The 25247-nt window shown below is 37.7% G+C and overlaps 1 protein-coding gene across 2 annotated transcripts in view; it reads left to right on the top strand.

Moving 5' to 3' along the window:
* LOC149829884 (integrin-linked protein kinase 1-like) overlaps window positions 1-25247 on the top strand; it is a 106437-nt gene that overhangs the window by 14592 nt on the left and 66598 nt on the right. The window contains exons 5-11 of one of the 2 annotated variants that reach the window (XR_016433759.1): window positions 10669-10754; window positions 12198-12318; window positions 16725-16804; window positions 17727-17789; window positions 17903-18031; window positions 23399-23484; window positions 24599-24723. Coding sequence is in view for 1 of the 2 variants with exons in the window: in XM_090016134.1 (XP_089872260.1) it covers window positions 10669-10754; window positions 12198-12318; window positions 16725-16804; window positions 17727-17789; window positions 17910-18031; window positions 23399-23484; window positions 24599-24723 (683 nt within the window). In the remaining variant the exon portion in view is untranslated. Of the gene's footprint in view, window positions 1-10668; window positions 10755-12197; window positions 12319-16724; window positions 16805-17726; window positions 17790-17902; window positions 18032-23398; window positions 23485-24598; window positions 24724-25247 lie in introns of those variants that run through there. The other variant, XM_090016134.1, reaches the window with a different exon arrangement.

Raw genomic sequence — 25247 nt, forward strand, 5'->3', positions numbered from 1 at the left:
AAGAAAGTGAAGAAGATCCAACTGAATGCCCAAAATGTTATAAATTAAAGATTTAAGGCTTAGTCAGTCAGCCCCTTTTTAATTTTTTTCTTTGATCGCACCAAGAAAGGTAAACAAGAATCGGCACCCCCAATCCAATTTGATTTGGGGATTAGGTATTGCCGTGTTAGGGTAAATCAAGAAGACCTCCAAATCGATTCGATTTGGGGATTTCTTGTTTAGGGCTAGGCACGAAACCATATTCCCCCTCCAACTACTATCTTTACCCTTATAGGAAACCCCAAGCCACAGCGTTGGAATTTCCAACAACCAAGAACAACTTGGCAAGCTCATACGTGCCCACTAAATTGGGGTTTCCCTGGACCGACCCAACCCCAACTCGATTCAATCCATACCCAACACAATCAGGGATAGAAATCCTACCTTTCTTTTCCTGCGATGGATGAAGAAGAACAAGGCTGACGACCGAGCTCAGGTACCTCCAAGATCGCGTTTCTTGCTGCTCTCTGATGCTGTAAAGGAACGAGGAATGAGAGGCGAGAGGTGGGAAAAAAATACGGAAGGAGAGGTGCATGAGAGCTCAACCCTCTCCACCTACCTCCTTTATATCGGCGACCCTCCCCTCGTCTCCGATGCCCCTTGGAGAATCGGTTACCAGACTGTAACCCCTCCCCTCCCCCGATCTCTGTTATATGCACCCTTAGGCAAGAATCGTGCTCCAGGCACAATTCTTATGCTCAAATTTTCATTAAAAGGGGAACGGGTCCGGGTCCGAACCCGATAACCCACAGTACCGGATCTACTCCAAAGTGGATCCGGGTGTATAATAGGTTATGAACCCATTCAAACCGATAAATTCTTAAGTGGATCCATTTGGGTCCACAATGAATTCGACCCAACTCATACTATTCGTACCTTATTGCCTATTCCATTTGGATCCATTGAAGGGACCCAAGACCCAAATCTCTCTATTTGTCGGAGTTATTATAGTCCGGGCCTCGTGAATGAACAGGGTCTTGCGGGTTCATAAAACAAGGTGCATAACGATGGTGTGGCTGGATGGGAGAAATACATTCCCGACTGGTCGACGATGAGCGGAGATGGATGAACGGGTGAGGAGAGCACAATCTTTCCCTCGAGGAGCAATCACACACACGAACCGTAAACGAAATTTAAAGGTATAACTTAATAAATTTCATTAAAGAAAAACTAAACTATACAAGCCTATTTATAGAATATAAAAAGAGAAAAAGATAAGCAACAAATAAGCTACACAAGAACACTCCCACCCTAGATGTGGGTTTAGTGGGGTGTCCCACCATAGTCCTAATCTGGGTAGGACTCCAGGTTGGGCTGAACTCTGATAACTTTCGCAGATCCCAGCCTGGATTGGACTCTGATAAATCCAACAGAGTTTGATAAATCTCGTAGTCCCACTTGAAGTTGGATTCTGACTATGCGGCTCCTCTAGTGGATCCTCTGGCGGAACAGATCCAACTGGGGTGGATTTCGTGGGTCGGACCTAGAGCAGAAAAGGGTCTGTGACAAATAAAACACCTTTAGCCATGGGTGCATTTATCTCAGTCCTAAGAATTACACTTGGGCTCTACCATGTTGTTAAAGAGTAGTTGTGAGAGGGTTCACCTTGTCTTAATCCTCTCTATGGCAAGAAGAATTTCAAGTGGCTTCTTGTATTGTTTCAATTAATATATATTCAACATTACACGTTAGGGGTATAGGATATTATTAGGATTATGCTTCATGTTAGTGGACAGTGTTCACCAGGGGTATGTTTGGCTGCATTCAAATGTGAGTTGGAATCTCATGCAAGTGAGAGAATGAATCTCATTTGCACAGCTAACCAAACATGTGATTTGGAATCTCATGAGAGAATGAATCTCATTTTCACAGCCAACCAAACATGTGATTTGGAATCTCATGCAAATGAGAAACTGAATGTGATTTGAAATCACATTTGAAGTGAATCTCTTGTGATTCCAAATCACATGAAATGCAACCAAACATACCCCAAAAGTGGATAGGATCATGCTCATGTATTTACAGGACCTGGCTCCCAAATTTTTTAGGAGCTTTTCATAAATTTTTTTGTTAGTTTTTGCCTGAACTTGGAAAATCTTGCTGAAATGGATTTGTGAAATGAAGCAAGGGGTACTTTTCACTCTTAAACGGTTATTTTGAATAAAATATGGCTTGGAAGATGTTACTGTGTATCTCTAGGGTATGAGACTGTACCTAACCATTTACAAAGTGCAATAATTGATAGGACAATTTCCTTTGTGGATAAAACATTAAATTCCTTGTTTTTCTTTAACAATATCTTAAATGATGAAAGTAGGATTGGAATTGTGAATAGAGTTTTCACTTAATAGAGTGAGGCTTGAGAGTCGAGACTGTAATGAAATAACAAAGGAGTGCACAATACAAAAACCGCTGAGGGTAATACAATAACAAAGGAGGTGTGCACAATCACAAGACCACAAGGCAGTACACATAAGCCACTAAGGGCTAAAAGTTTGAGAATAAGAAAAATATGATGATCAACAAGACAAGAATGAATAGTTTTTATAGACTTAAAAAGATAAAATGATTTTTGGTGATAAATGATTTTAAATGGCCATCAATATAATGTTTTAAAATTTGGACAAAAATTACCCTGAATGGTCCCTTGCCTTTGACCAACGGTCACGGACCTCCAAAGCTGTACAACGGTCACAAGGCCCTTAAAACCCTTTAAATGGTCTCAAACAGTTTGAATGCAACTTTATAACCAAAAGTCAAAGGAGTCAAAGTTGGCTTGATCAAAATAGTCAAAATGGGCTTGGTTTGATCAAAACAGACCTAGGTGCCTCTAAATGCACCACCATCGAAGTGCGCAGTCAGTGCGTTTGTTCCTGTGCATCGTGCAACAACATTTAAAACACATGGGTTTCCAAAGTATAAGTAAATAAAAAAGGTCTCTATTTAAACCCCTAAAATTTCCTCTCTCTTTGATACAAGACAAAGCAGTTTTCAAAGGAATTTAGTAGGAAAATAAATAAGAGGAATCAACTTATAAAATGCATGTCATAAAGAACTTCCCAATGTAAAAAGAGTTAATTTTGGAACTTTTTCAACAATGACCCAACCCAGTGTTTACGACACAGTGGAGCGGGCCTATCAAGTGACCTGGTTCTTGGAGAGGGTTCTTTATTATAGAAAAAAAAAAGAAAACCACACGGGTTCTGGGGTACATTGTCGAAGACTTCGCCAACCGTTGGCCCAATTTTGCATTATATATGTATGTATATACATTAAGTATATATGTATATATAAATTGGGTACATGTATATTGTATAATATACATATATGGTATATTATATAATTATTTATGTTTGTATTTTTTTTGAACTAGCCATTGAAAACTAGCTGTTAGGCATCCCTAATGGCTAGACTAACAGACTAGCTGTTAGGGATACCTAACGGCTAGTGTCCTCTCCTTTTTGTCTCTCCTCTCTTGTATATATATGGGGGTCTTGTTAAAATGTATCCTTATTGTATATATGTATATGTATCTATATCTATATCTATATATATAGATATAGAGATACATATACATATATATCATACATATATGTATACGTATCTCTATGTATATATACATAGATATATATATCATTTACCTTTTTGTAATACCCGATAAAGGGTAATTCAGTCTTTTTCACATTTTACACATATTTCAATAGAAATATGTTTGTGCATTTTTATTTTCTTTTTATTTTACTTGTTTTTTTATTTTATTTTTTGTACTTTGTCCCATCCTTGGGGGGCCCAATGTAATCATTGGGCTCCTCCAATGGTCGCAATTGTGACCATTGGAGGGGCTCAAACGATTACATTGGACCCCCTCTAAGGCCTTCTTATGTGGGTTATAAATAGGGGAGTTCCCCTTGTATATGATATAAGCTTGACACCTCAAGCTCCTTTGCTTTTTCATTAAAGAGATATATTTTTATGCCTTTCTGCATGCGTGTGCTACTTTATGCCTTTGTGCATAATTATTTAAGTGTTCTTTGGGTGCCTTTGTGCACATCTCTTGTAAGGAATTAGTGCTTGTATGCATATTGTCTCTTTGAAGACATTTTCACATCGTATCAGAGCTTGGTTATTATAGAAGTTAATAGTATGCCACTTCATTTCATCATGCGCCTTGAAAGTCGTGCACTCCTCTCTCTCTTGGATTTTGGCGTGAAGACCTCTTGCCATTTGTATCAAGAAGCATACCTCATCAAGTAAGCTCCAAGAAACCCATCTAGTGGTAAGAAATTCTTCTCTTCTCTTCTCAAATGGGGGAAAAGGATTCACACTTCTCTCTTGGGTTCAAATTATCATGTTTGGGATGGAAATATGGAAGCCCATATCAAGGGTAAAGGGCTTTGGGGATATGTCCAAGGTTCAATACCGGAACCGGAACTGGAACCAAAGATTACTTTGGTAGAAAGATAAGAAATAAAAATTCTTGAAGATGAAGAAAGAAATAAAGCTCTTGAAGACTATTCTAAGAAGCATGAGGAATGGGAGATGAGAAATTTTGAAATCTTATCATGGATTTTCTCATCCGTTGAGATAAGGATCAATGCCAACATCATAAAATTCAAAAAAGCTTCTCAAGCATGGCAATATCTTGAAAAGATGTATACTTTAAAAGATTTATCTCACAAGTATTATCTTCAAAAAAGGGCCTTGACCCTCCAACAAAATGAAATGACTATTAGAGAGTATTTTACGGAATTGTCATCCATTTGGGATGAACTTTCCATGCTTGAACCCAAATGGAGTGGTGAAGCCATTGAACTTAGGTATAAGTAGTTGGAGCAGGATCGTTTTTTCAATTTTCTAAATGGGCTTAGACCCAAATTCGAACAAATACGATCCTCCATTCTTTCCTCATATACTTCCCTTTTTCTTGAAGATGTTATTACAAAACTAAGTGAGGAAGAGACTCGTATAGGTATAAGCAAAAACAACCCAAATGTTCTTGCAACACCCTCCAATCAAGAAGAAAGTGATGGTGACCGGGGAACAATTTGAGGACCTACAAACCTCCCCACTTCAAAAATCAAAATCAAAGATCAAGTGGTCAAGGAGGTAAAAGAGACTATAGCAAGATTGTGTGCCACTTTTATAAGGAATCGGGACACATCAAACCGGTTTGCCCAAAATGGAAGAAGTTGCTAGCTATGACCACCACATTGTTAAATTATGTACATAATCATATAATGTAATATATATATTTTATATATATAAGGTAATACATATACATATATTAATATATATGTATATGTATCTACTTATTATATATATAAAATATATATTTCTATTTGTTTAGCCGTAGGGGTAGTTTAGTCTTTTTTCCTGTTTTACGCACATTCACTTTATGGATGTGATTGTAAATTTGTTTTTATTTTCTTTCTTTTTGTTTTTTTATTTCTTTTATTTCTTTTATGTAAAGTACCAAAAGGTACCTTGGGGGGCCCACTAACATAGACGTTGGGCCCTCTCCAACGGTCACATTTGTGACCGTTGGAGGGGCTCCAACGTCTATGAGTGGAGCCCCTCCAAGGCCCCTCTTGTGTTGTTATAAATAGGGGTTCTCCCCTTTGTATCTATGGCTTTGAGTCAAAGCCCAAGTGCTCAATAAATTGATTCCATTATTTTTATGCCTTTGCGCATTTGTGAGTTATTTGTGAGTTGTGCTTTTGTGCACAAGTGTTCTTATTGTGCATTCGTGCCGGGTTTATTATCAAGAATATTAAGGTCTTGATCTTAGTATCTTATTGGAGATACTTTTACACACATCTCAGCCCCAAAAGGAAGAAAGTTTATCTTCTTCAAATGAAGCTCTTTCCTTGCATCAAATCGTGTAAGCACTTCAACCACTTCTCAAAGAGGCGATTTTCAGAGCGACCATGTCCACCTTCTCTCCTCCCGGTAAAATTTCTTGGCTTTTGGATTCAGGTGCTTCTTTTCATATGTCTTCAAATATTTGTTTTTTTTTTTCGAATATTTTAAAAATTCCTCTGCAACTTTTGTTTTAACCGTGGATGACACTTCTCTTGAAATCAAATGAATCGAAAATTTTGAAGAACAAGGTTTTTATATCCCTAAAATTAGATTTATACCAAAATTGAATTTAAATTTGCTTTCGGTCTCTCAACTCTCGGACCATGGATGTGATATAAAATTCTCATTTGATAAATGTTGGATACAGGATCGCCGGTCTGAGAAGTTGATTGGGGAAGGCTCTAGGAAGGGAGATCTATACTATGTGGACTTTCTTCGTATTTCAAAGAATCCTTTTTGTAATGTTGTGCAATATAAAGACATTAATGTATGACACAAAACACTTGGGTATCCCAATGTCACCAAGATTTTTTATTTACCTTTTGCCAAACATCTATATAAGAATAATTTCACTTGTAATGATTGCACTCTTGAAAAAATGAGAAGTTTGCCTTTTATCAAAGATTTATGTTTACTACAAAACCGTTTGAACTTGTTTATTCGGATGTTTGGGGACCGATACCCGTTATCTCAAAAGGAGGGTTTGCATATTATGTGATCTTTGTGGATGATTGTTCTAGATATTCTTGGATATATTTTCTCAAACATAAACATGAGGTTTTCGTAACATTTAAAACCTATCATATGATGATTAAAAATCAATTTGACGAAACTTTAAAAATTTTTAAAACCGATTCCAGAAGAGAATATTTTTCAAATGAATTTAAGAGTTATATTGAAAAACATAGGATAATCCATCAAAAATCATGCCCCAAAATACCTCAACAAAATGGTTTGGCCGAAAAAAACATAGACACATCATTGAGACATCTAGAACCTTACTTATTTATCAAAATATTCCAAAAAGATTTTGGGCCGAGGCAACTCTTGCATCTGTCTATCTCGTCAATCGTCTTCCATCCAAAAATTTAAATAAAGTTTCACCCTTTGAAGTTTTGTATAAGAGACCCTGATTATAGTAGGTTAAGATTTTTTGGGTGCTAGTGTTTTGTTCTTACATATAAGAATGATAAACTCTCACCAAAGGCCATTCCATGTGCTTTTCTTGGATACTCCAAAACTTAAAAAGGATTTCGATGCTATGATGTTGAAAATGATAAATTGTATGTGTCTAGAAATGTAAGTTTTCTAGAAAATGTTAGTGAGTTTGAAATATATGAATCTCATGAGAAAAATGTAGATTACTCTTTCCTATTCAACCTATTATCTAGAGATGATGACATTAGTGACGATGAGTCCACGCAAAATAGTCTTAGCAATAATGAAGTAGAGGAAAATGACAACTTTCCTCATCCATCTATCCATCAAGAGATTGATGATAGAACATAGAAGGAGCCTATCACCTATACACATAGGGACAAAAATATTTTAGAAGTGCTATAGAAAAATATAATGAGCTTAATGAAACAACTACATTGAGTAATGAAAATTCGCAAAGAATGGAGAAATAGGAAACCCCCTTTTAGGTTCATATCCTATGACCCTTCTTTCCTAAACATAAAACCTGCCTTAGTGCCATTCACTCATACATAAAACCAAAAATTTTTGAAGAAGCCAAAAAGAGTGATGAATGGATAGATGCTATGAAAAATGAACTTAGAGCCCTTAAAAAGGCTAAGACATAGGAATTTCAAGATCTTCCCAAAGGTAAGAAAACTATAAGGTGTAGATGGGTTTTTAAAGTCAAAACCAAGAGTGATGGGACTCTTGAGCGATATAAAGCTCGTCTCGTTGCTAAGGGTTATGGTCAAGAATATGAGATAGACTATGATGAAACATTTGCTCCCGTTGTACGTATGGTTACTGTTAGGTGTCTTATTACCATTATGTCAATTAAAAAGTGGAACATATACAAAATGGATGTTAAAAATGCCTTTTTAAATGAAGAGGTCCATATCGATGCTTCTTCTGGAATGAATTGTCTTAATGAAAAAGTTCTTCGCTTACGAAAAGCGCTCTATGGTTTAAAACAAGCTCCCAAGGCTTGGTATGATCGTTTTAACAACTTAATGAGAGAAAATGGATTTATCTCATGCTATACTGACACTGCTCTGTTTGTGAAGAAATCTGATGCAAGAATCATAATCTTGCTATTATATGTTGATGATATGTTAATTACATGTGATGATGTCAAGGGAATAAAAAGAATTAAGCTTTCATTGACAAAAAAATTTGAGATGTCAGATTTAGGGTTTCTGACATATTTTTTGGGCATTGAAGCTGCCTTTTCTCATAGAAGATATTTCCTATCACAAGCTAAACTTGCCTGTGGGGTAATTGATATGTCAGGTATTACTGGTGATAAAATTTGTAAAACATCGAAGATAGTTGGATCAAAGATGAAAATTGATGATGGGATTCTCCTGGATAATCCCACTCCCTATAGACAGCTGGTTGGATCATTGATGTATCTTAGCATCACCAGGCCCGACATATCTCATGCAGTTCATATCGTTGGCCAATTCCAACATGCCCCTACATCGGTGCATATGAGTGCCATTCTTCGCATCATCAAATATATAAAGGAGACTATAAATAAGAGAGTCTTTGTTTCTTCATCTTCTGAATTAAATTTAATTGCATATACTGACTCTGATTGGGGAGGTGACCCTAATAACACTACTGGTTTATGTATTTTTTAGGAGAGTCATTGGTCTCTTGGAGATGCAAGAAACAACAAAGGGTGTCTCTATCCTCGACGTCTACAACCATGAAAATAGTATGGATTCGACGCTTACTAGAAGATATGGGAGTTCACATTCAAGAACCAACAAAATTGTGTTGCTACAACAAGAATGCGATATTCATTGCCAAGAACCACACCTTTTATGAGCGCACATATCGAGATGGACTGCCACTATGTTAGAGAAGAATACCTGAAGAAAGTCATTGATCTCCAATATGTGACATCCGAGTGCTACTTTATGCCTTTGTGCATAATTATTTAAGTGTTCTTTGGGTGCATTTATGCACATCTCTTGTGAAGAATTAGTGCTTGTATGCATATTGTCTCTTTGAAGACATTTTCAGAGGTCTTACCCATTATGCAATATGCTTCTCTTGAGCATTTTAAGGTTAACAAAATAATACTTTTTATATTGTGCTTGTGTGCTCTTGAGCTCTTATCAAAAACTATTTTATTTGAAATCCAATGCGTGTGTGTGTGTGTATATATATATATATATATATTGTATTCATGAGACAAAATAGATACGTCATGAGTAATAATTTGAATATAAGTGAAAATGTGAGCTTCCAAAATATATTTAAATATACAGAATTCACATGCATTTGGATAGAGCTTACCTTGTAGGGTGCGGCGATAAGAAACGAAAATTTCCCAAAAATCCCAGGGGAATTTTCCACCAAGATAATCTTTGATGTGCGAAGGTGAAGCGGACCGTGTTGGCGGGAAGCGGCGGAACCTAGTTGAGTTGAGGCGGCGAAGATAGCGACCAAATCGGGTTGATTTGCTTGAAGGGACCGGTTAGAGAAAACCGTGTCAATGAGAGAGAGTTAGGTTGATAAGTGAGTGAGAACCGGGTCAGGTTTAGGGACATAACCGGGTGGCTAGTCAAGAGAACTGGGTTGGGTCAAAACAGGACTGGGTTTGGTGAGCTTGGTCTGGACTGGGTGCAGTCTGGGCTGGGTTCAAATAGGGTAGACCGAGTGAGGTAGATGGGAGTTGGGTGGTGTAGCTTAAGTAAGGTGGCTAGGTTAGGAGGTGGTGGCTGGTGTTGCCACCAACAATGGTGGTTAATGGGAAGGCTAGGTGGTGCCAAAAACCAAGCAGCACTACCAGCAATGCTGGTGCTGGGCAAAGTAAAAAGAAAGAGACAAAGAAAAGAAGAGGGAGAAGGAAGTGAGGAAGGTGAAGAAAGGAGAGTGGAGGGAGCCACTCGAGTGAATGGAGGGGGCTGATGGCTGAAAGAGAGGGAGGTTGAGCCCTACATCAATATTTAACGGAGACTCTTTATGCAACATTGGTTTGAACTTATTCAAGTGGGTTAATATCACTGTCACCGATATCAGCGATATTTTGAAAATATCGCGAGAAATACCAATATTTTAAGGTAGCCAATATTAAAGGTAATATCTCGCGATATTTTCAAAATATTGCCAGAAGACAAAATATCACTATATTATCGCGATATTTTTGGGAAAAAACTTTATTTATTTATTTTAAGTTTGCATTTCCTATTTTTTTGTTTCTTTTATATTTTAAAACCTTAAAACATGTTTCTTTATATTTTTGGAAGAAAAATAATACAAAACTTATTATTTTCTTAGATTTTTTGTTGTTATTTATATTTTTTCAATTTTTTAAACTCTCAAGATATTCCCAAGATTTATCAACTTTTGAAAATCTATCTGAGAAATACCCTACCTTTAACTATACAGGTGACTATGGTTAATATAGAACTGCAAATTGTCTCTGGTATGTTTGTGCTTAAAGTTGCCATGTTGGTTATTCGGTGCTTTTCAATGGAGGTAGCAATGACAATTAGTTACAGTAACAGTAGACCTTTTGTTTGATTTTTATTTTTAAATTTTGACACTATTTATTTATTCATTTGAATTGAGCAGGGTTCATATCAGGTGGCTAAGTGGAATGGGACCAAAGTTTCTGTAAAAGCACTTGATAAGGATTGCTATTCGGATCCAGATAGCATGTATCAGTTTCCTCTGCATCTTATTTTGAAGTGTTTTTTCTTTCTTTTTCATTCTTGAATGTATTTGCTATCGGACTTTTTATCTTGTGGGATCATCCTTCTCTTTTCCACAGAAGAAACTGAATGTCTCTGATTAATTTGCTTCATATAATTTTCTGCTTTTAACTCTAATAACAAATTGAATGTCTCTGTTTCATTAGCAACTGGAAAATACTAATCCTATAACATGTGAAGAACATACACTTTGAACAAGTCCATATTTTAGCTTTTAAGTTGAATGCGGTTATATGCACCAAAATCGAAAAGGAAAATACAGGAAGAATTGGCAAGTTTTACTGTTTGATTTGAATAGTAATCTATGTATGATCTCAAATTCAAGATCTTAATGAATTTAACCAATAGTTGATAACAAGAGCAATAGGAAAATGATAGGCAACTGCCATAGAAGGCTACAGCTTATACTAATCCATTGATAATCATACCATTGATCCATGGCCTCCATCCACCTGATCTTTATTCTCTAGATTCTACAGTTATTATGTGTTAAGTCAGAACCATTGCAACATCCTATGTAAGGCATATTTTTAGTTCTTTTGTTGGAGATGATAGACAGGGAAACCTTCTTGCTATGAAACATAGTCACTTGTATCGTTAAAGGTAATTTCTCGGTGAGGGTATTTCTCGGAGAGATTTTCAAAAATTGATAAATCTCGGGAGTTTAAACCATTGAAAAAATGTAAATAACAACAAAAAACCTAAGAAAATGATAAGTTTTGTATTATTTTTTCTTTCAAAAATATAAAGAAACATGTTTTAAAGGTTTTAAAATATAAAAGAAACAAAAAAATAGGAAATGCAAACTTAAAATTAAAAAAAAATCTGACAAATATCGTGATATTTTTTATTTGCCAATATTTTTTTAATATATCGCGATATATTCCCGATAGTATTGACAACCTTGAAATTGCTGATAATATCGTGATATATTCAAAATATTGGTGATATCAGTGACAGTGCTATGAAAGACAAACTTTTGCCAATCTGTTGACTTTGAGTGATCAATCTCTACCAATCATTGTGAATTAAGCTATCAGATACTTTCTCATTATATGGACCTCTGTTTCCATAGCCCTGAAAAATGCATGCTCTTTGCTTAAATTGTACTTCTCTCTCTCTCTCACTCACATGTACATACAGACTTAATACATATATACTGATGCAACTTGTGTTTGATACTTGTTTATATCCTGGTCACAATTCTTTTCGTCGTCTTCATTACATCCGTAAATGCAATAGTGGTTTTCCAACCCTATCTTTGATGAGGCACTTGTCTTGTCTCTTTGATCTAGTTGGTATTGTGAATTAGTGAGCTGACATTCTTCTTATCTTAATGCCCTTCCATGCCATTTTAACCATATTTTTTATGTATTTTTGATCTGGCAGAAATGCCTTTAGACAGGAGTTGATGTTGCTTGAAAAGGTTCGGCATCCTAATGTTGTTCAGTTTGTTGGAGCTGTGACTCAGAATGTACCAATGATGATTGTGTCAGAATACTATCCAAGAGTAAGTTTGTTTTCAACGATCAAGTAGATTATATTGACTGAAAACTTTAAAAACTTTCTTGCTATTGCTTCATGTTAGTTATTATACCGATTGCCAGAGCTGTATAAGTCTTTTTTCAGATGAAGTTCACAAGGAGAAAAAACATTGATTCTTTAAAATATTATCACTTAGGACTCATTATTTAAGTGGGAAGTTGCTGAAGAGTGAAAGGAAAAAAATCGTTTTCTGGGTTTGCTTCATAGTTGAAATGTATTAATTTTATTTCTGTTGATAACAAACTTCATTTGCTCAAATGCGAGATCTTGTTGCTAATGTACGTTATGAGCCATTTTGATGGTTAAAAAAAAAATTAGTTGCAACCTTTCACCACCTGGATTTTTGACACATATATGATCATTGCACATCCTACATGCATAAACTCTGAGATGGTCTGATTATTGCACATCAGGCATAAACTCTGAGACTGTCACAAAGAATTGTGGTAGAATTGAGACATTACTTTCCCTGTAAGGTACGGTTCTAACTCATGAAAAGGTAAATAACAATTAGAAAATTAGCGGGGAGAATAAAATATAAAACAAAATCTTGGGAAAAAAGAGTTTTGGTTTATTTTCGATCACTTTATATTTAGAAACTTTCCCACTCAATAATAATTAATAATAATGACAAGAAGTTAGTTTGCACAAGAAAAGAGTAGAATTATTCTGACTAGAGTTAGTTGCATTCATAACTGACACTGGCATACTAAGGTCTAAATTGTAGTTGAAATATAATTAACCTAACATATCCAACAAATTGCAATTGATGAAACCTTTTCCTTTTTGCCTTGAAAAATAATTTCTACAGGCATTGTGATGCAGCGTATTTGTACCAATCCAACATATGCGAAGAGCTGGAGGATGATCCACCATTGAAGACCCACTCCGAGAAAGCATACCCACATATACCCAAATAAAAAACGACCCATTTGGTCCAAAATAGGGTATAAGGGTATTTTTATCATTTCATGTTTTTGCATGTATGAGATTTTTGTTGTTAATATCTCAGAAATCCCTTTAGCTAGCTTAGTTCCAATTTTGAGAATTTTTGGAACTACAAAAACATTTTTTGTATTTCTTATTAGGTGTTGGGTTCTATGGATCATGATAGTTCTAGTACCCGTTAGGATCTTTTTTTGGTACGAGAAGGTGTAGGGGTATTTTGGGTATAATTTTTTTATTTTATAGTCTAGTAATGGATCTAGATCTTGGATCTAGTTTAATCCTTTGGATCTAGTTTAATCCTTGGATTTAGGAGATCCACCATATCCATAAGTGGATTTTTCTCATTGGCCAAGGAAGAGATAGCCTCTTGGAATAGCAAATCCAAGAGAGGCCAACTCATTGGCTTCTCATAGGCCAATGAGGAGGTGGCCTCTCAAGAGGATCACTCCACACGTTTTTTCAAAGTCTACCATTGGCTGAGAAGGGAGGAGAATCAGACAAAACATTAAGTCTTGTTTCTCATTAGGCCTCAAGTGAGGTGGCTTCCCATGAGGACCAATGAGAATCCACTCCTTCCTCTTATTTAAGCCAAATTTCAAAAAAATGTGAGGAGTTTTTTTTGTCTATCTTTTGAAAATTCTTTAAAAGAAAAAATGGAGATGAGAGGAACCTTGTGAGGGAAGGTTGAACTTGAGAGTGAGGATTGAGTGAGAGAGAGTGAGCATTGAGTGAAGAAGAGTGAAGGGTGTCCCTTCTTCTTCAACGATTTTTTTTCTTCTTGATGCCAAACTCAAGGACGTCTTCTTAGAGCTGCTGTGCGTACCAGATTGTGGAGCTGAACCAACGTCACCTTGGCGTGGACTGAACTACCATGGGAGTTCGTCTTGGTGGTGGTTTGGTTCATTCAAAATTTATGATTGTGTTGGGATTAGTTCTTTGCATCTTGCTTATGTTTAATCTCCAAATCTGAAAATTATTTCTGTTATCATCTTGTGTTGTTGCTGTAACGTGTTAGCTGAGTTGTGTTTACCGATTTAGGTGTGAAGAATATGTTTGAATGAACTCAGTTTGATAGTGTTGTTTCATGCTGGATCTTATTGTTTTTATGAAAATTTGTTTGAATAGGAGAGAAAATCGACTTGATTGAGATAGAGCTCATTTGCCGAGCTGAGTAAAATCTGTTTAAGTGCTGTTTGAGATTGAATCAGTTTCAGTGTTGAGTGGATTAATCTGATTGCTTACTTGCGTAAGTCTGAATTTTAATTAAATTTAGATTTACCATTTACTTGTTGATTAGTGAATCTGAAAATCATTAAACCGTTGACTGTTTTCTGTCGGACCCTGTTGCGGTGAGAGAGTCGTATCTCCCTGGTTATAAGTCCATTTCTCGCGTTCTTAGGTTTGCAGCCACAAGTTTCCTTTCTGTAGGCAAAGAACAAATCTCCCAATTATTATTCTTTTAGAGTGCCTCCATCTCAACAAGCATAGCTTTTTTCTGCTTAAGATATTTTATTGCCTCTTCCACATGCTTAGAAATAGGATTTAACTCAGAGTTAACCACAAATGCATTATAGACTTTAGAGAACTGTAAAATACAAAATGACATCGAGTCAAACTGAGCTATATACATTATTATTCTTCCACATACTTTTTGTGACAAATGTTGCATCTATATTTTATATATCCTTCTTTTATGAGCGTATACGAGTCGAACTGAGCCAAACACCGTGTGTTTGGGCTCGACTCTTCTATACTTAATGAGCAGCTCATGGCTGAAATTAGCATCTATATGACCTGATCACAAACGAGCTATGTCACATGGGTGCGGGTGCGGGTGCGGCACTTTCAAAAAACTTGGGTGCGGGGGTGCGGCAAATATATATATATATATATATATATATATATAATTTTAAATTTTTAACAGTTAACAACATTAACACTAATGAATGTTCATCTTGGGCATGACCGAGTCGAGCTAGGTCAACTCGGGTTGGGTCAGGTCTACCCAACCCCACTTTCATCCCTACACTGCAGGGCATAAAACATAAATGGACATAATATTTTACCGGTCAAAGCAATTAACTTTTCTAATGCATTTATTGATTACTTATATATATATATATATATATATATATATATATATATATATATAGAGAGAGAGAGAGAGAGAGAGAGAGAGAGAGAGAGAGAGAGAGAGAGAGAGAGAGAGAGAGAGTAATTAATGGGAACTGAGCAGTCCGTTCCTTTGTTAAATCTCCACCCCTCGGCTGTTACGTCTTTGCTAGCCTCTAAGAAGTTTCTTCCCAAGATAAAAGTAACTAAAAATCATGTAGAATTAATTTTTCTTTCATTTTCCATGAAACCCCTTTAAGTAACCATTAGTGGTAACATCCTTATTTTTTCCATGATGCCTAGGAACATGTATCGGCTAGTATTTACCAACCAAACACAAGTTACAAGAAACAAACAAATATTCCATCAATCAGCCATTTTTTTTGGTCCAAAAATTGGACATAAATGACCCTGGGTGCGTTGACCACACCCAGGGTCCGGTTGACCGCACCGGGTGCCGCACCCGCACGTGCACCTGCATCGTGTCGACGCGGGTGCGGCACCCGGTTGGCCGAATCCCTGTGACAGAGCAAACGAGTCTCCAACGAGCTAAACCGAGTCGAGCCACGAGCTGCTTGGTTTATTTACCAGCCCTAATCACTATTCCTTGAAAATTCAAGCTGATATCTCCTCATGCGCAAGAGGCTTGGAGTGGACTTATCTTTATTAGTGTTAATAGAATAAAGAATGATAATGACTCCTCTTAGACAAAATCATTACGGGTGATCCATTGTCACCTTCTCCTCTTTTCTTTGATAATGGATCCATCTTTTTGACAAAACAAAAAGAAATGTACATTGTACAGATGTATACAATATGACAGCATTGGGATTTGGGACATATGAAAAGCAAAGTGTTTAGATTTTTTTCGGCTTTCAATATGATAAATTATTATATTTTGACAACTATGTTTCATTCAACTCTTTAAATTGCATTGTGTGGTACATTGCTTTTGATTTCTGCTTTGTATGAGAATTTGAAGTTCTACATTTGCTTGCCAATGTATGAGACACATGCAATTGGGCCTTGGCTAGATGCTAGTTTGTCTAGACATGCCTAGGAATTGCATGGAATATGATGCAGCAAAAATAAAAAACAAAAAACAAAAAATAAAAATAGGGCATAATTAGGTTAGGCTCTTAGCTAGGTTGCCAAGATTGATGAGGACATTCCCTAGTTGCAGACAACTAGGCAATCAATACCTGTTTTTGGGCAGTGTGTGGTTGAATTCTGTGGTGAACGACAGCATCATGAACTCCCAACTCATTTTTAATTGAGTAATATTTTTGAACATTCTTGGTTGAATTTTAGGGTGATCTTGGAAGCTACCTGCAAAAGAAGGGGCGCCTACAGACTCCTAAAGCACTGAGATTTGCTCTTGATATAGCCAGGCAAGTCTATATATTGTTAGGAAGTAATTATGTTGTCATCTCATCTTGAAACATGGGACAATTATTGTTGGCTATTATTTATTAAATCCTTTAGCAAATCAAAATATTGTGGAGTGTGAAGTTGGAAATTTATGCTATAATAGATTACTGAAACAATAGAATGTCAGTGATGAGGATTCTTCTAGTGAGGTGCATGATTGTGAATTAAGTAATTGTATTATAGCACCATTATCACTGATATTATGAACGTTTGGTCATATGTTTACAAGTGTAGATACCTCAATCTGGCCTGTAAGAACAAGCAGATTGCGGGGTCACCTGAGCAGTCCTATCAGATTTCTGAGCTATCCAAACCCGCTAAGCTTACTTCGCCCATATCTTAGGCTGAAATCTAACCAATCTATCTAAAACTTGGAAAAGGTTTATGATGTCAAACTTTTGTAATGCTTTGAGGAGCAATACATGTTCCCAATTTTCTAAGCCCAAAATTTTGCAATAGTATGATCTGTTTTTCACGTTTTCATCCAACCATTTTAATCAGTCAAAGTCAAAGCTTGTTCACAGGTCTCTTTTGGGAAGATTGAAAAGTGCCAATGTTCGAAAAGTTTGGCTCCGAAAACCTTTGTTAATCCATCAGAGGAAACTCTAAATATCAACAATTCATCATGATGTTTCATTCATTGTTCAGTTGCTCTTATGTCTATTTTGAATATTGCCATGTTTTTCTTATGAAAAACATGTTGCTTTAACTTCTTCCAAAATTTGTGTTGCCATTGTTATTGTGAACCTACTGAGTAACTGTGGGGCTACTAATCATGGCTGTCATCTTTTGTGGATTTCTAGCTATTTGTTTTGTTTTCTTAATGAATTTTCTGTTTAGAGTTTCTTCACAAGAATAAATGTTCACAATTTTGCTTTTTAGGGGAATGAATTATCTTCACGAGTGCAAGCCAGAGCCAATAATTCATTGTAATTTGAAGCCAAAGTAAGACTACCTACCGGGTGCTAAAATACATTGAATATGAGTACCATTTTTTGTCAAGGCTTGGTTTATGCTTATTGTGGTTCTGGCCTTTTACTATTTGGAATTTTGGCAAGTTGCCAGAAATATTATGCTGGACAATGCTGGTCATTTAAAGGTAGCTGGCTTTGGCTTGGTAAAGCTTTCAAAATTATCTGCAGACAAAGCTAAACTAGCCGGACCGGGTTTCCTGACTGATGGTTCAAGTAGGTTCCCTTGTATGACTTGGATTACATTTGCTTTCTACTGTGGCTACAAAGAGAGCTTTTCCTTCTATAACTTTTTTCTACATTCATAGTTAGTGACAATTTTCTTTTTAAAGGAACAAATTCTTCATTTGCAATATCAAATTTGAAATAAATGACTAGATTCAAGCCAACACAATTTCTTCTTCCAATACAGCCTGTTTACTTTCTCAGGTCTCCCAATTTGATTTCTTGTAGAAGTATGATATTATGAGTTCAGTTTCTTTTTCTTTGAAGTTCTAGTAAGAAAGTTATGAGAAAGAAGGGTGATTTTCTTAAAGAATGGCCTACTTATTTTATTTCGACTGATTGGAAATAGATTGTTTGTATTTACAATGTGATATGTACTCAGCTGTTAGCTTGTTATCGAAAATGGAATCTAAGGGAATAATTTGATTTCTCATATATTTGGATTAGGTGATTGGATAAGTGCATTTCTATAATATATTCTTGTTAAAAACTGGCAAATGAGGGGTCTTGTCATATACCAGAGTTGTTACCTTTTCCCTGTTCATTAGTCTTATGGTCGGGCTCCCTGATCTACAGCATGATATATATTGTGAAATATGTATTTTTTCTTACTGTAGATTCCTAGAGTTATTGAAACAAGAATTGCTGGAATATTGGACAAAGTTCAGGCAGTTTGTGTTTTTGTGTGTGTTTGGAGGAAGGGGGCGGGGGGTGGGCGCTAGGTGTAGGGAATGATGGATATAGTTTTATAGCAAAAATATTGCATTCAGAGAACATGAAAGTCATGATAAAATTGCAATAAATTCCATTTATTTCCATTAATCTTATAGTTTTTATTTTTCTTTGTTTATAAAAGTACTTTCCTGTTATTCTTGGGAAAAAAAGAATTTTTATGTGAGATTTTCTCTTGCTGAGAAACTCTTGAAAATTTGATTTTTGACTATGGTTTTACCAAACAATGGAATGAAATAGCATCATTCTTCATTTGACGCCTCTTCAAACATGTCACTTCCTGGGCACTGAATTGATGTAACCATGACTACAAGTGATAATTATTCTTCTAGTAAAATGGTTGGTCTATTGAGAAATTACCTGTGGTACACAAAAGCACCGAGACCAAGTCATGAGGGACTAGTCACATACTGCTACTTTTCTAAACAGGGCTGTGAACAGGTCAGGTGCTCTCATACTGATCCAGATGTTGCCCTATAGGATCTGGGTTTGGGCATGAAGCAAAGTGTTTGATTAGCTAATTGGGTTTGACCCACAAGATCCAAGTGCTATGTGGACCTTGGTCTAGTTCATAAAGTTTCAAACCATACCTGGGTTTGACCCATGTCCCAATTGAAATAAGTAACTTTAAAATAAAGATTTTACTGGGATTGGTTCTTTCTATCCGAACCTAGACCTGGAACTGGTCATGCCTGAGGTAGATGCAGCCAGATCTGGACCTGAACCCAACACCAGTACCTCAAAAATTGGATCTGGATTTCGGCCACATCCAGACTGAGCTCAGTCTGACCTGTTAACTACCGTAATTGTAGAGTCAATTTGCAGTTGCATAAAGTGAGGCCTATGTCAATTAAAACGGATGCTTTGCACTCCAACCTGAATAGATATATAATCATTGATAAAGTGACTTGACCAATAAGACTGTAACACCCCAAAATTTCAAACTTGCAAACCTTTCAGAAAAACAGACAAGAGACTAAAAAGGAATCTCTTCATCTCAGAGATGGTTTACGAAATCAGCGGAAGATTATACTTTTGTTAATTTCAGAAAGGCAAGCTGACAACTTTGGGCGCGTTAGCTAAAAGAACCAAAACACACAACCCATGCTACTTGCAAACACTTGGAAATGCCACTTTCAATTAAGAAGTTCTCCAAATAGTACAAAATTCGGATATCCCAAGGAAAATCCGTTACAAAACCCCAAACAACAGGACGCGAGCTAAGAGCAGGAAGAAGAGCGTCTTGAAGCTCGCTTGTGGTGTACCTAATCATCACCTGTACCCATAGAATGGGTTAGTTTCGCGAAAAACTAGTAGGTACACAAGAGAGACTACAAGGAACTGAATTATGTAGATTTAATTCAGTAGGTTACACAGTTTAAAGCAGATATGCAGTTAAACAGGTAAGCAATGCACGCAGATAACTAGTGCAAACGCATAAGTAGTGCAAGCGAACAAGTAGTGCAAGCAAACAAGTAGTGCAAGCGAATCAGTAGTGCAAGAGAATCAGTAGTGCAAGCGAGTCAGACGACCCTACGACCAGTGTGAACAGACCTTATGTTTCGATAATTACTAACCTGCGGTTACGCGCAGACAAAAAATATAGAAACAACTGAAACTAGTTCGGGCGTCTGTTATTCTATGTATTTTCAATAACCCGAATAGCTAGTTGAGTCTGCTCCAAAGGGACGGCTTTAGCCGAGAGAGGATTCCCCAAAGGAGGCAGTGCCACAAATGCATCCAACTTCTGCAGAAGTGTTGAGCTAACTATCGTAGCCCCTTTCCCCTAACTCCAATGACTGGGTAGGCCGGATCGTTGCCCGTAGGGTGGTTGTTAACAACCTGTCCATTGGAGTTTGTACTGCTCTGTCCTCTCCCTTGACAGACAAATAGAAGCGAATAAGTACGTTAAGGGTTGCTTAGCTAACGACCCATTCTATGCTGTGGTCTTTAAACCACTCGAGCATCTTGCCTGTGAAGGCGAATGTGAGACCATTTATGTGATTACAGCATTGTGCATTTAGCACTGTTCGAGGTCGCACGACCGTCTCATCCGATCATCGCAGTACTAGACGTGTCGTGCATGACTACAAGTACTTTAGGATGAAGGGGGGTATAGCTCCTCAATAGAAGCTTCAACAGGAGTGTTTCACAAAGATGTAAAGTTTATTTACTTTACTTTATCCTTTGAAACAACAGTACCTTGTGCCAACATTATACATGTGATTTTCTCGAATCACATCCGCTATCGGGGTATCTACATGTCTTGCATTACTCGATACCGGCCTCGATAGACGGGATACAGGTTTGTCAACAGAACACCCGCTAAGAAGTTTGCTCGCTCCCGACTAAACTCTTGTCGCAAGAGGGAGAGTGATAAATGCCCCTTGCATCCTCCACGAGGATGCCTTTAAGGCATACGCAAAGAGCAAGAACCTGCACGTCATCTGCAATAGCAAGGCAATACCAACACATATGCAAAAACCAGAGCCTAGGCGCAGAGCGCGATGACAAGGTAAAGGCAGTAAGCAGAAGTGCAACGCTAAATCTCGACGCGATGCGTGACAACAAGTAAAAACTGATAGAAGGTAAGAGCAAGGATGGCGAAACCGCATCCTTGAGTGAAGTACATACTCGTATAAATATATATATATTTGTATATATATATATATATTCATTTAATGGTCGTTTTTAGTTTAATTGAACTTAATTCAATTATCCAAGTCTTCTATGTAATTTTCCCCTACCTTGGAGGGTTACGAGCTTGCTGACGTCTGCAGACATACACGATTGACGGCTCGGGTCGCGGAGCGCGAGTGAGATCCGTCGTAGCTGCAAATATGTGATATTGACATGCAAACCCAGACAAAAGCAAAAGCAAGGCAAAGACTCGACTTCTTCGATACATAGGGCTGGGGCCAACCGTCCCAAATGACTCGAAAAAAAGGATAGGGCAGGGCCAAATGAGCCTTGCCGCCTAAAGAGGGATGTAGTCAATGTGAGCAGATGACTCACGTTTACTAGGAATTCCTCGTTGTAGACCAACAATTGTAATGATCTGTCCCCATCACGATGTAGCTTCCAAAGATTTCCCGGGCCTGTCGGCCAAGGGTATAGGCCCGCGCGCAAAGGGCAGGGGGCCGATGGCCCCTGCTGGCAAACAAAAAGGCAGGGGCCGATGGCCCCTGTTGGCAAACAGCAAGGCAGGGGCCTATGGCCCTTGCTGGCAGACAAAAAGGCAGGGGCCATCGACCCCTGCTGGCAGACAAAAAGGCAGGGGCCATCGGCCCCTGCTGGCAAACAAAAAGGCAGGGGCCGATGGCCCCTGCTGGCACAACAAAAAGGCAGGGGCCATCGACCCCTGCTAGCACATCAAAAAGGCAGGGGCCATCGGCCCCTGCTAGCAAACAAAAAGGTAGGGGCCATCGGCCTCTGCTGGCACATCAAAAAGGGGGTAGGGAGGAGGGGCTCGGCCTCTCCCCTGCCGTAGTAGACAATAGGGAGGAGGGGCTCGGCCCCTCCCCTACCGTAACGGAAGCAAGGACGGGGGTGTCGTGCTCCTCCCTTGCTAAAAGGGGGCACAGGGAGGGGGTTTGACCCCTCCTGTGGCCACACAGAGAAGTTAGGGAGAGAGAGAAGAAACTGAGAGGGAAAAGAGGAGAAAAGGGGAAGTGGTGGCGTACCAGGGGGTATTCGGAGGAAGCTCGCCGAAAAGGAGCATGCCGGAAAGAAAGGAGGGGTCACCGATGTCGGTGGCGGCGGGCTGTCGAGAGTCACCGGCGTCGATGGCGGTGGATGAGCGAGAGAGAGAGTCGGGAAGAGACGAGAGGGCGAGAGGCGGTGAGGGGGTTTCATAACCCTCCTCCCGCCTGCCTCACTGTCTTAAAAGACAGCGAGGGGCGGTGGTCTGGGTCGGGTCCGGATCCGGCCCGAACCAAAACAATTTTTTTTTTTCGTTACAAAGACTGAGTTAAACTTAGGTGATGATGGAGTATCATTTCCACTTTCCAATCTCATGGTCCAAAAACATTCATATTAATCAGATTGATAAGAAATATGGTGAAGAAAAGAAATATTTTGTTAGAGCCAATTTTCTGGTCAACAACATGCTATTTTTCAAATATCTGCTTCTGTATGAATCTTTAAACTGATTAGGATCCTTATGAATCAAACAAGTTTCTGGTTCATGTTATGAATATCATTGTTTCACGTCTTAGACAAAATAGATGCAGGTATCCTGACTGATTGGCAGGACCTACTTCTCAATATTGCTTTATTTTCTTGGAGATGTACTATTTGTGATTTTTTATATTGATTGCTATCTTCTATATTATTTGATGCATTATGGTAGCAAGCTTCTCAGATTGCAGCTGCGTTTTTGTCAAACATTTTTTTTTCTAGTTATGAATAAATTCTTGAAGTGAAATCTTTTCCTGTAAACCTTACAAGAATTTTGGAAACTTGTTGCATTTCAGAAAGAGCAAAAATGGCAGGTTTTACAATATATTAACTTGTTAGCATGATATATAATGTTGTTATAATTTGGCCATTTGTCATTGTCTCTATTAAGAGAACATAGCATGTCCTTTCTCTCTTTATATATATGACTTTCTCTGTCTGTGATAGGTCTGTACATTGCGCCAGAGATTTACAAAGGTGAAGTCTTTGATAGAAGTGCTGATGCATTCTCATTTGGTCTCATTCTCTCTGAGGTTTGTTCAATATGATTATCTTCTCTGAAAATGTTACTTTTGCTTCTGTTTTATATTTAGACATATATGGGAACTTTACATATCACAATCCTTGTCTCTAACTCATAATTTCATCATACTATGCTTATCGATTTCCAACTTATCCATTTTGACTTTTTAAATCTAGACAGTCTTTTCTGAATCAACAGTCACAGGTGATTGGCTTGCAAGTCGCTAGATGAATAGTGACCACAGTATGATAGGATAGATCAGGATTGCTGATTCCAGCAAGCAACCTGTGATCTAATTCATGGTTTTCAGGCAAGTCCTGTAGACCTTGTGGCCCTTGTTTGTGAGAGGTGGTTGCTATGTGAAAGTTTGCATGGCTCCATCACAGAACTGTACAATTTGTTGGGAGCAATAACTGTCTATGATCTTGTTAATGTCCAAAACAGTTCCATCTATCTATCTACTCACTTGCACACGTGCATGTATGACAATTAGTATAGATATTAAACATATTATATTTTTGTGGCAAGTGGAACTCCTGCTGCTGGCTTCCTCCCTGCTCTAATCCCTTTGCTATAATCATTGCCTCTAGGTTCTGGGCATGTTCTGATGAAGGCTGATAAGACAGCCACCTTAACAAGAGAAGAAAGTGCAAAGAACATTGAACTAGTTTTAAGATATCATCTAAAGCCTGCTGCAAACAACCCTTGATTTTAAGTGGCATTTGATTGCAGCAGACAAGAAAATTTCATTGTGGATCATTGGGCCCCATACATTTGCCAACACAAATCAAGTACTGCAAAAAATTCACCAAGAAAATTTACCTCAAAAGCACCCTTTTCACTGAGTAACAGTCTTCTCCTAGGTGCTGTAACATTTTTCTCCAGTAAAATGCATAAGATATACTAGAGGAATCAAGCGTGCTCTCAACTTTTCTCATGAAGTATCCTTCATCAGTATCTTTAAGTTATACTATTTGAGTTTACAAGAAATTCTAATTTGAGAAAGACTCATTCAGGGATCATTCTACATCATGTACTTCAGTGAATGGCATTTTACTTGATTCTAATGGTCTATTCTTGTCACATATTGTTGTAGTCTTAATGTGCTTTTTGTTGCCTATTAGATGTTGGAAGGAGTGCCTGCATTTCACCCAAAGTCTTCAGAAGAAGCTTTAAAAATGATTGCTTTAGAAGGAAAAAGGCCAGTATTCAAGGTCAAGTCAAAGAACTGCCCCCCAGATCTCAGAGAGTAAGCCTTCTTTTCCTAAATAGTAGAATCTTTTATATTGTCGACCTTTAGGTTCCACCGCAAAAGCAAAAACCTTGGCTCTAATGTTTGATTGTTTATTTTCATTTATAATACCAGAAAAAGTGTGTGTGCGTGTGCGTGTGCATGCGCCTGTGTTCATGCGTGAATATCTTTTCACAGATTTAAGTTTGTTTACCTTTAGTTAGGCCTGGAAAATGAATCAAGCCACTTGTAGATTGCTTGATTAGGCCCAGTAATGCGCTTGTTCATGCTTGCAAAGTAGGCCCATGTTTAACTTGTGATAAGTTCTTTATCATGAGCTTTCCTTGACCAACAGCTGCTGGCCCTGTTCAGCTTCGCTCAGTCAGGCTCCTGAAGATAAATATGCATAACCTTTTTTATGATATTATATCATATTAAAAATGTGTAGATGGATCAGTTTCTGTGCATACTTGGATACAAGGTGGGGCTTCATTTCTTCTCTTTATCGTTCTTTTTTGTTTTTGTTTTAATTTGAACAGGTT

The sequence above is a fragment of the Nuphar pumila genome, chromosome 8, assembly GCF_984573655.1.
Source record: "Nuphar pumila chromosome 8, dmNupPumi1.hap1.1, whole genome shotgun sequence".
NCBI classification, from domain to species: Eukaryota; Viridiplantae; Streptophyta; class Magnoliopsida; order Nymphaeales; family Nymphaeaceae; genus Nuphar; species Nuphar pumila.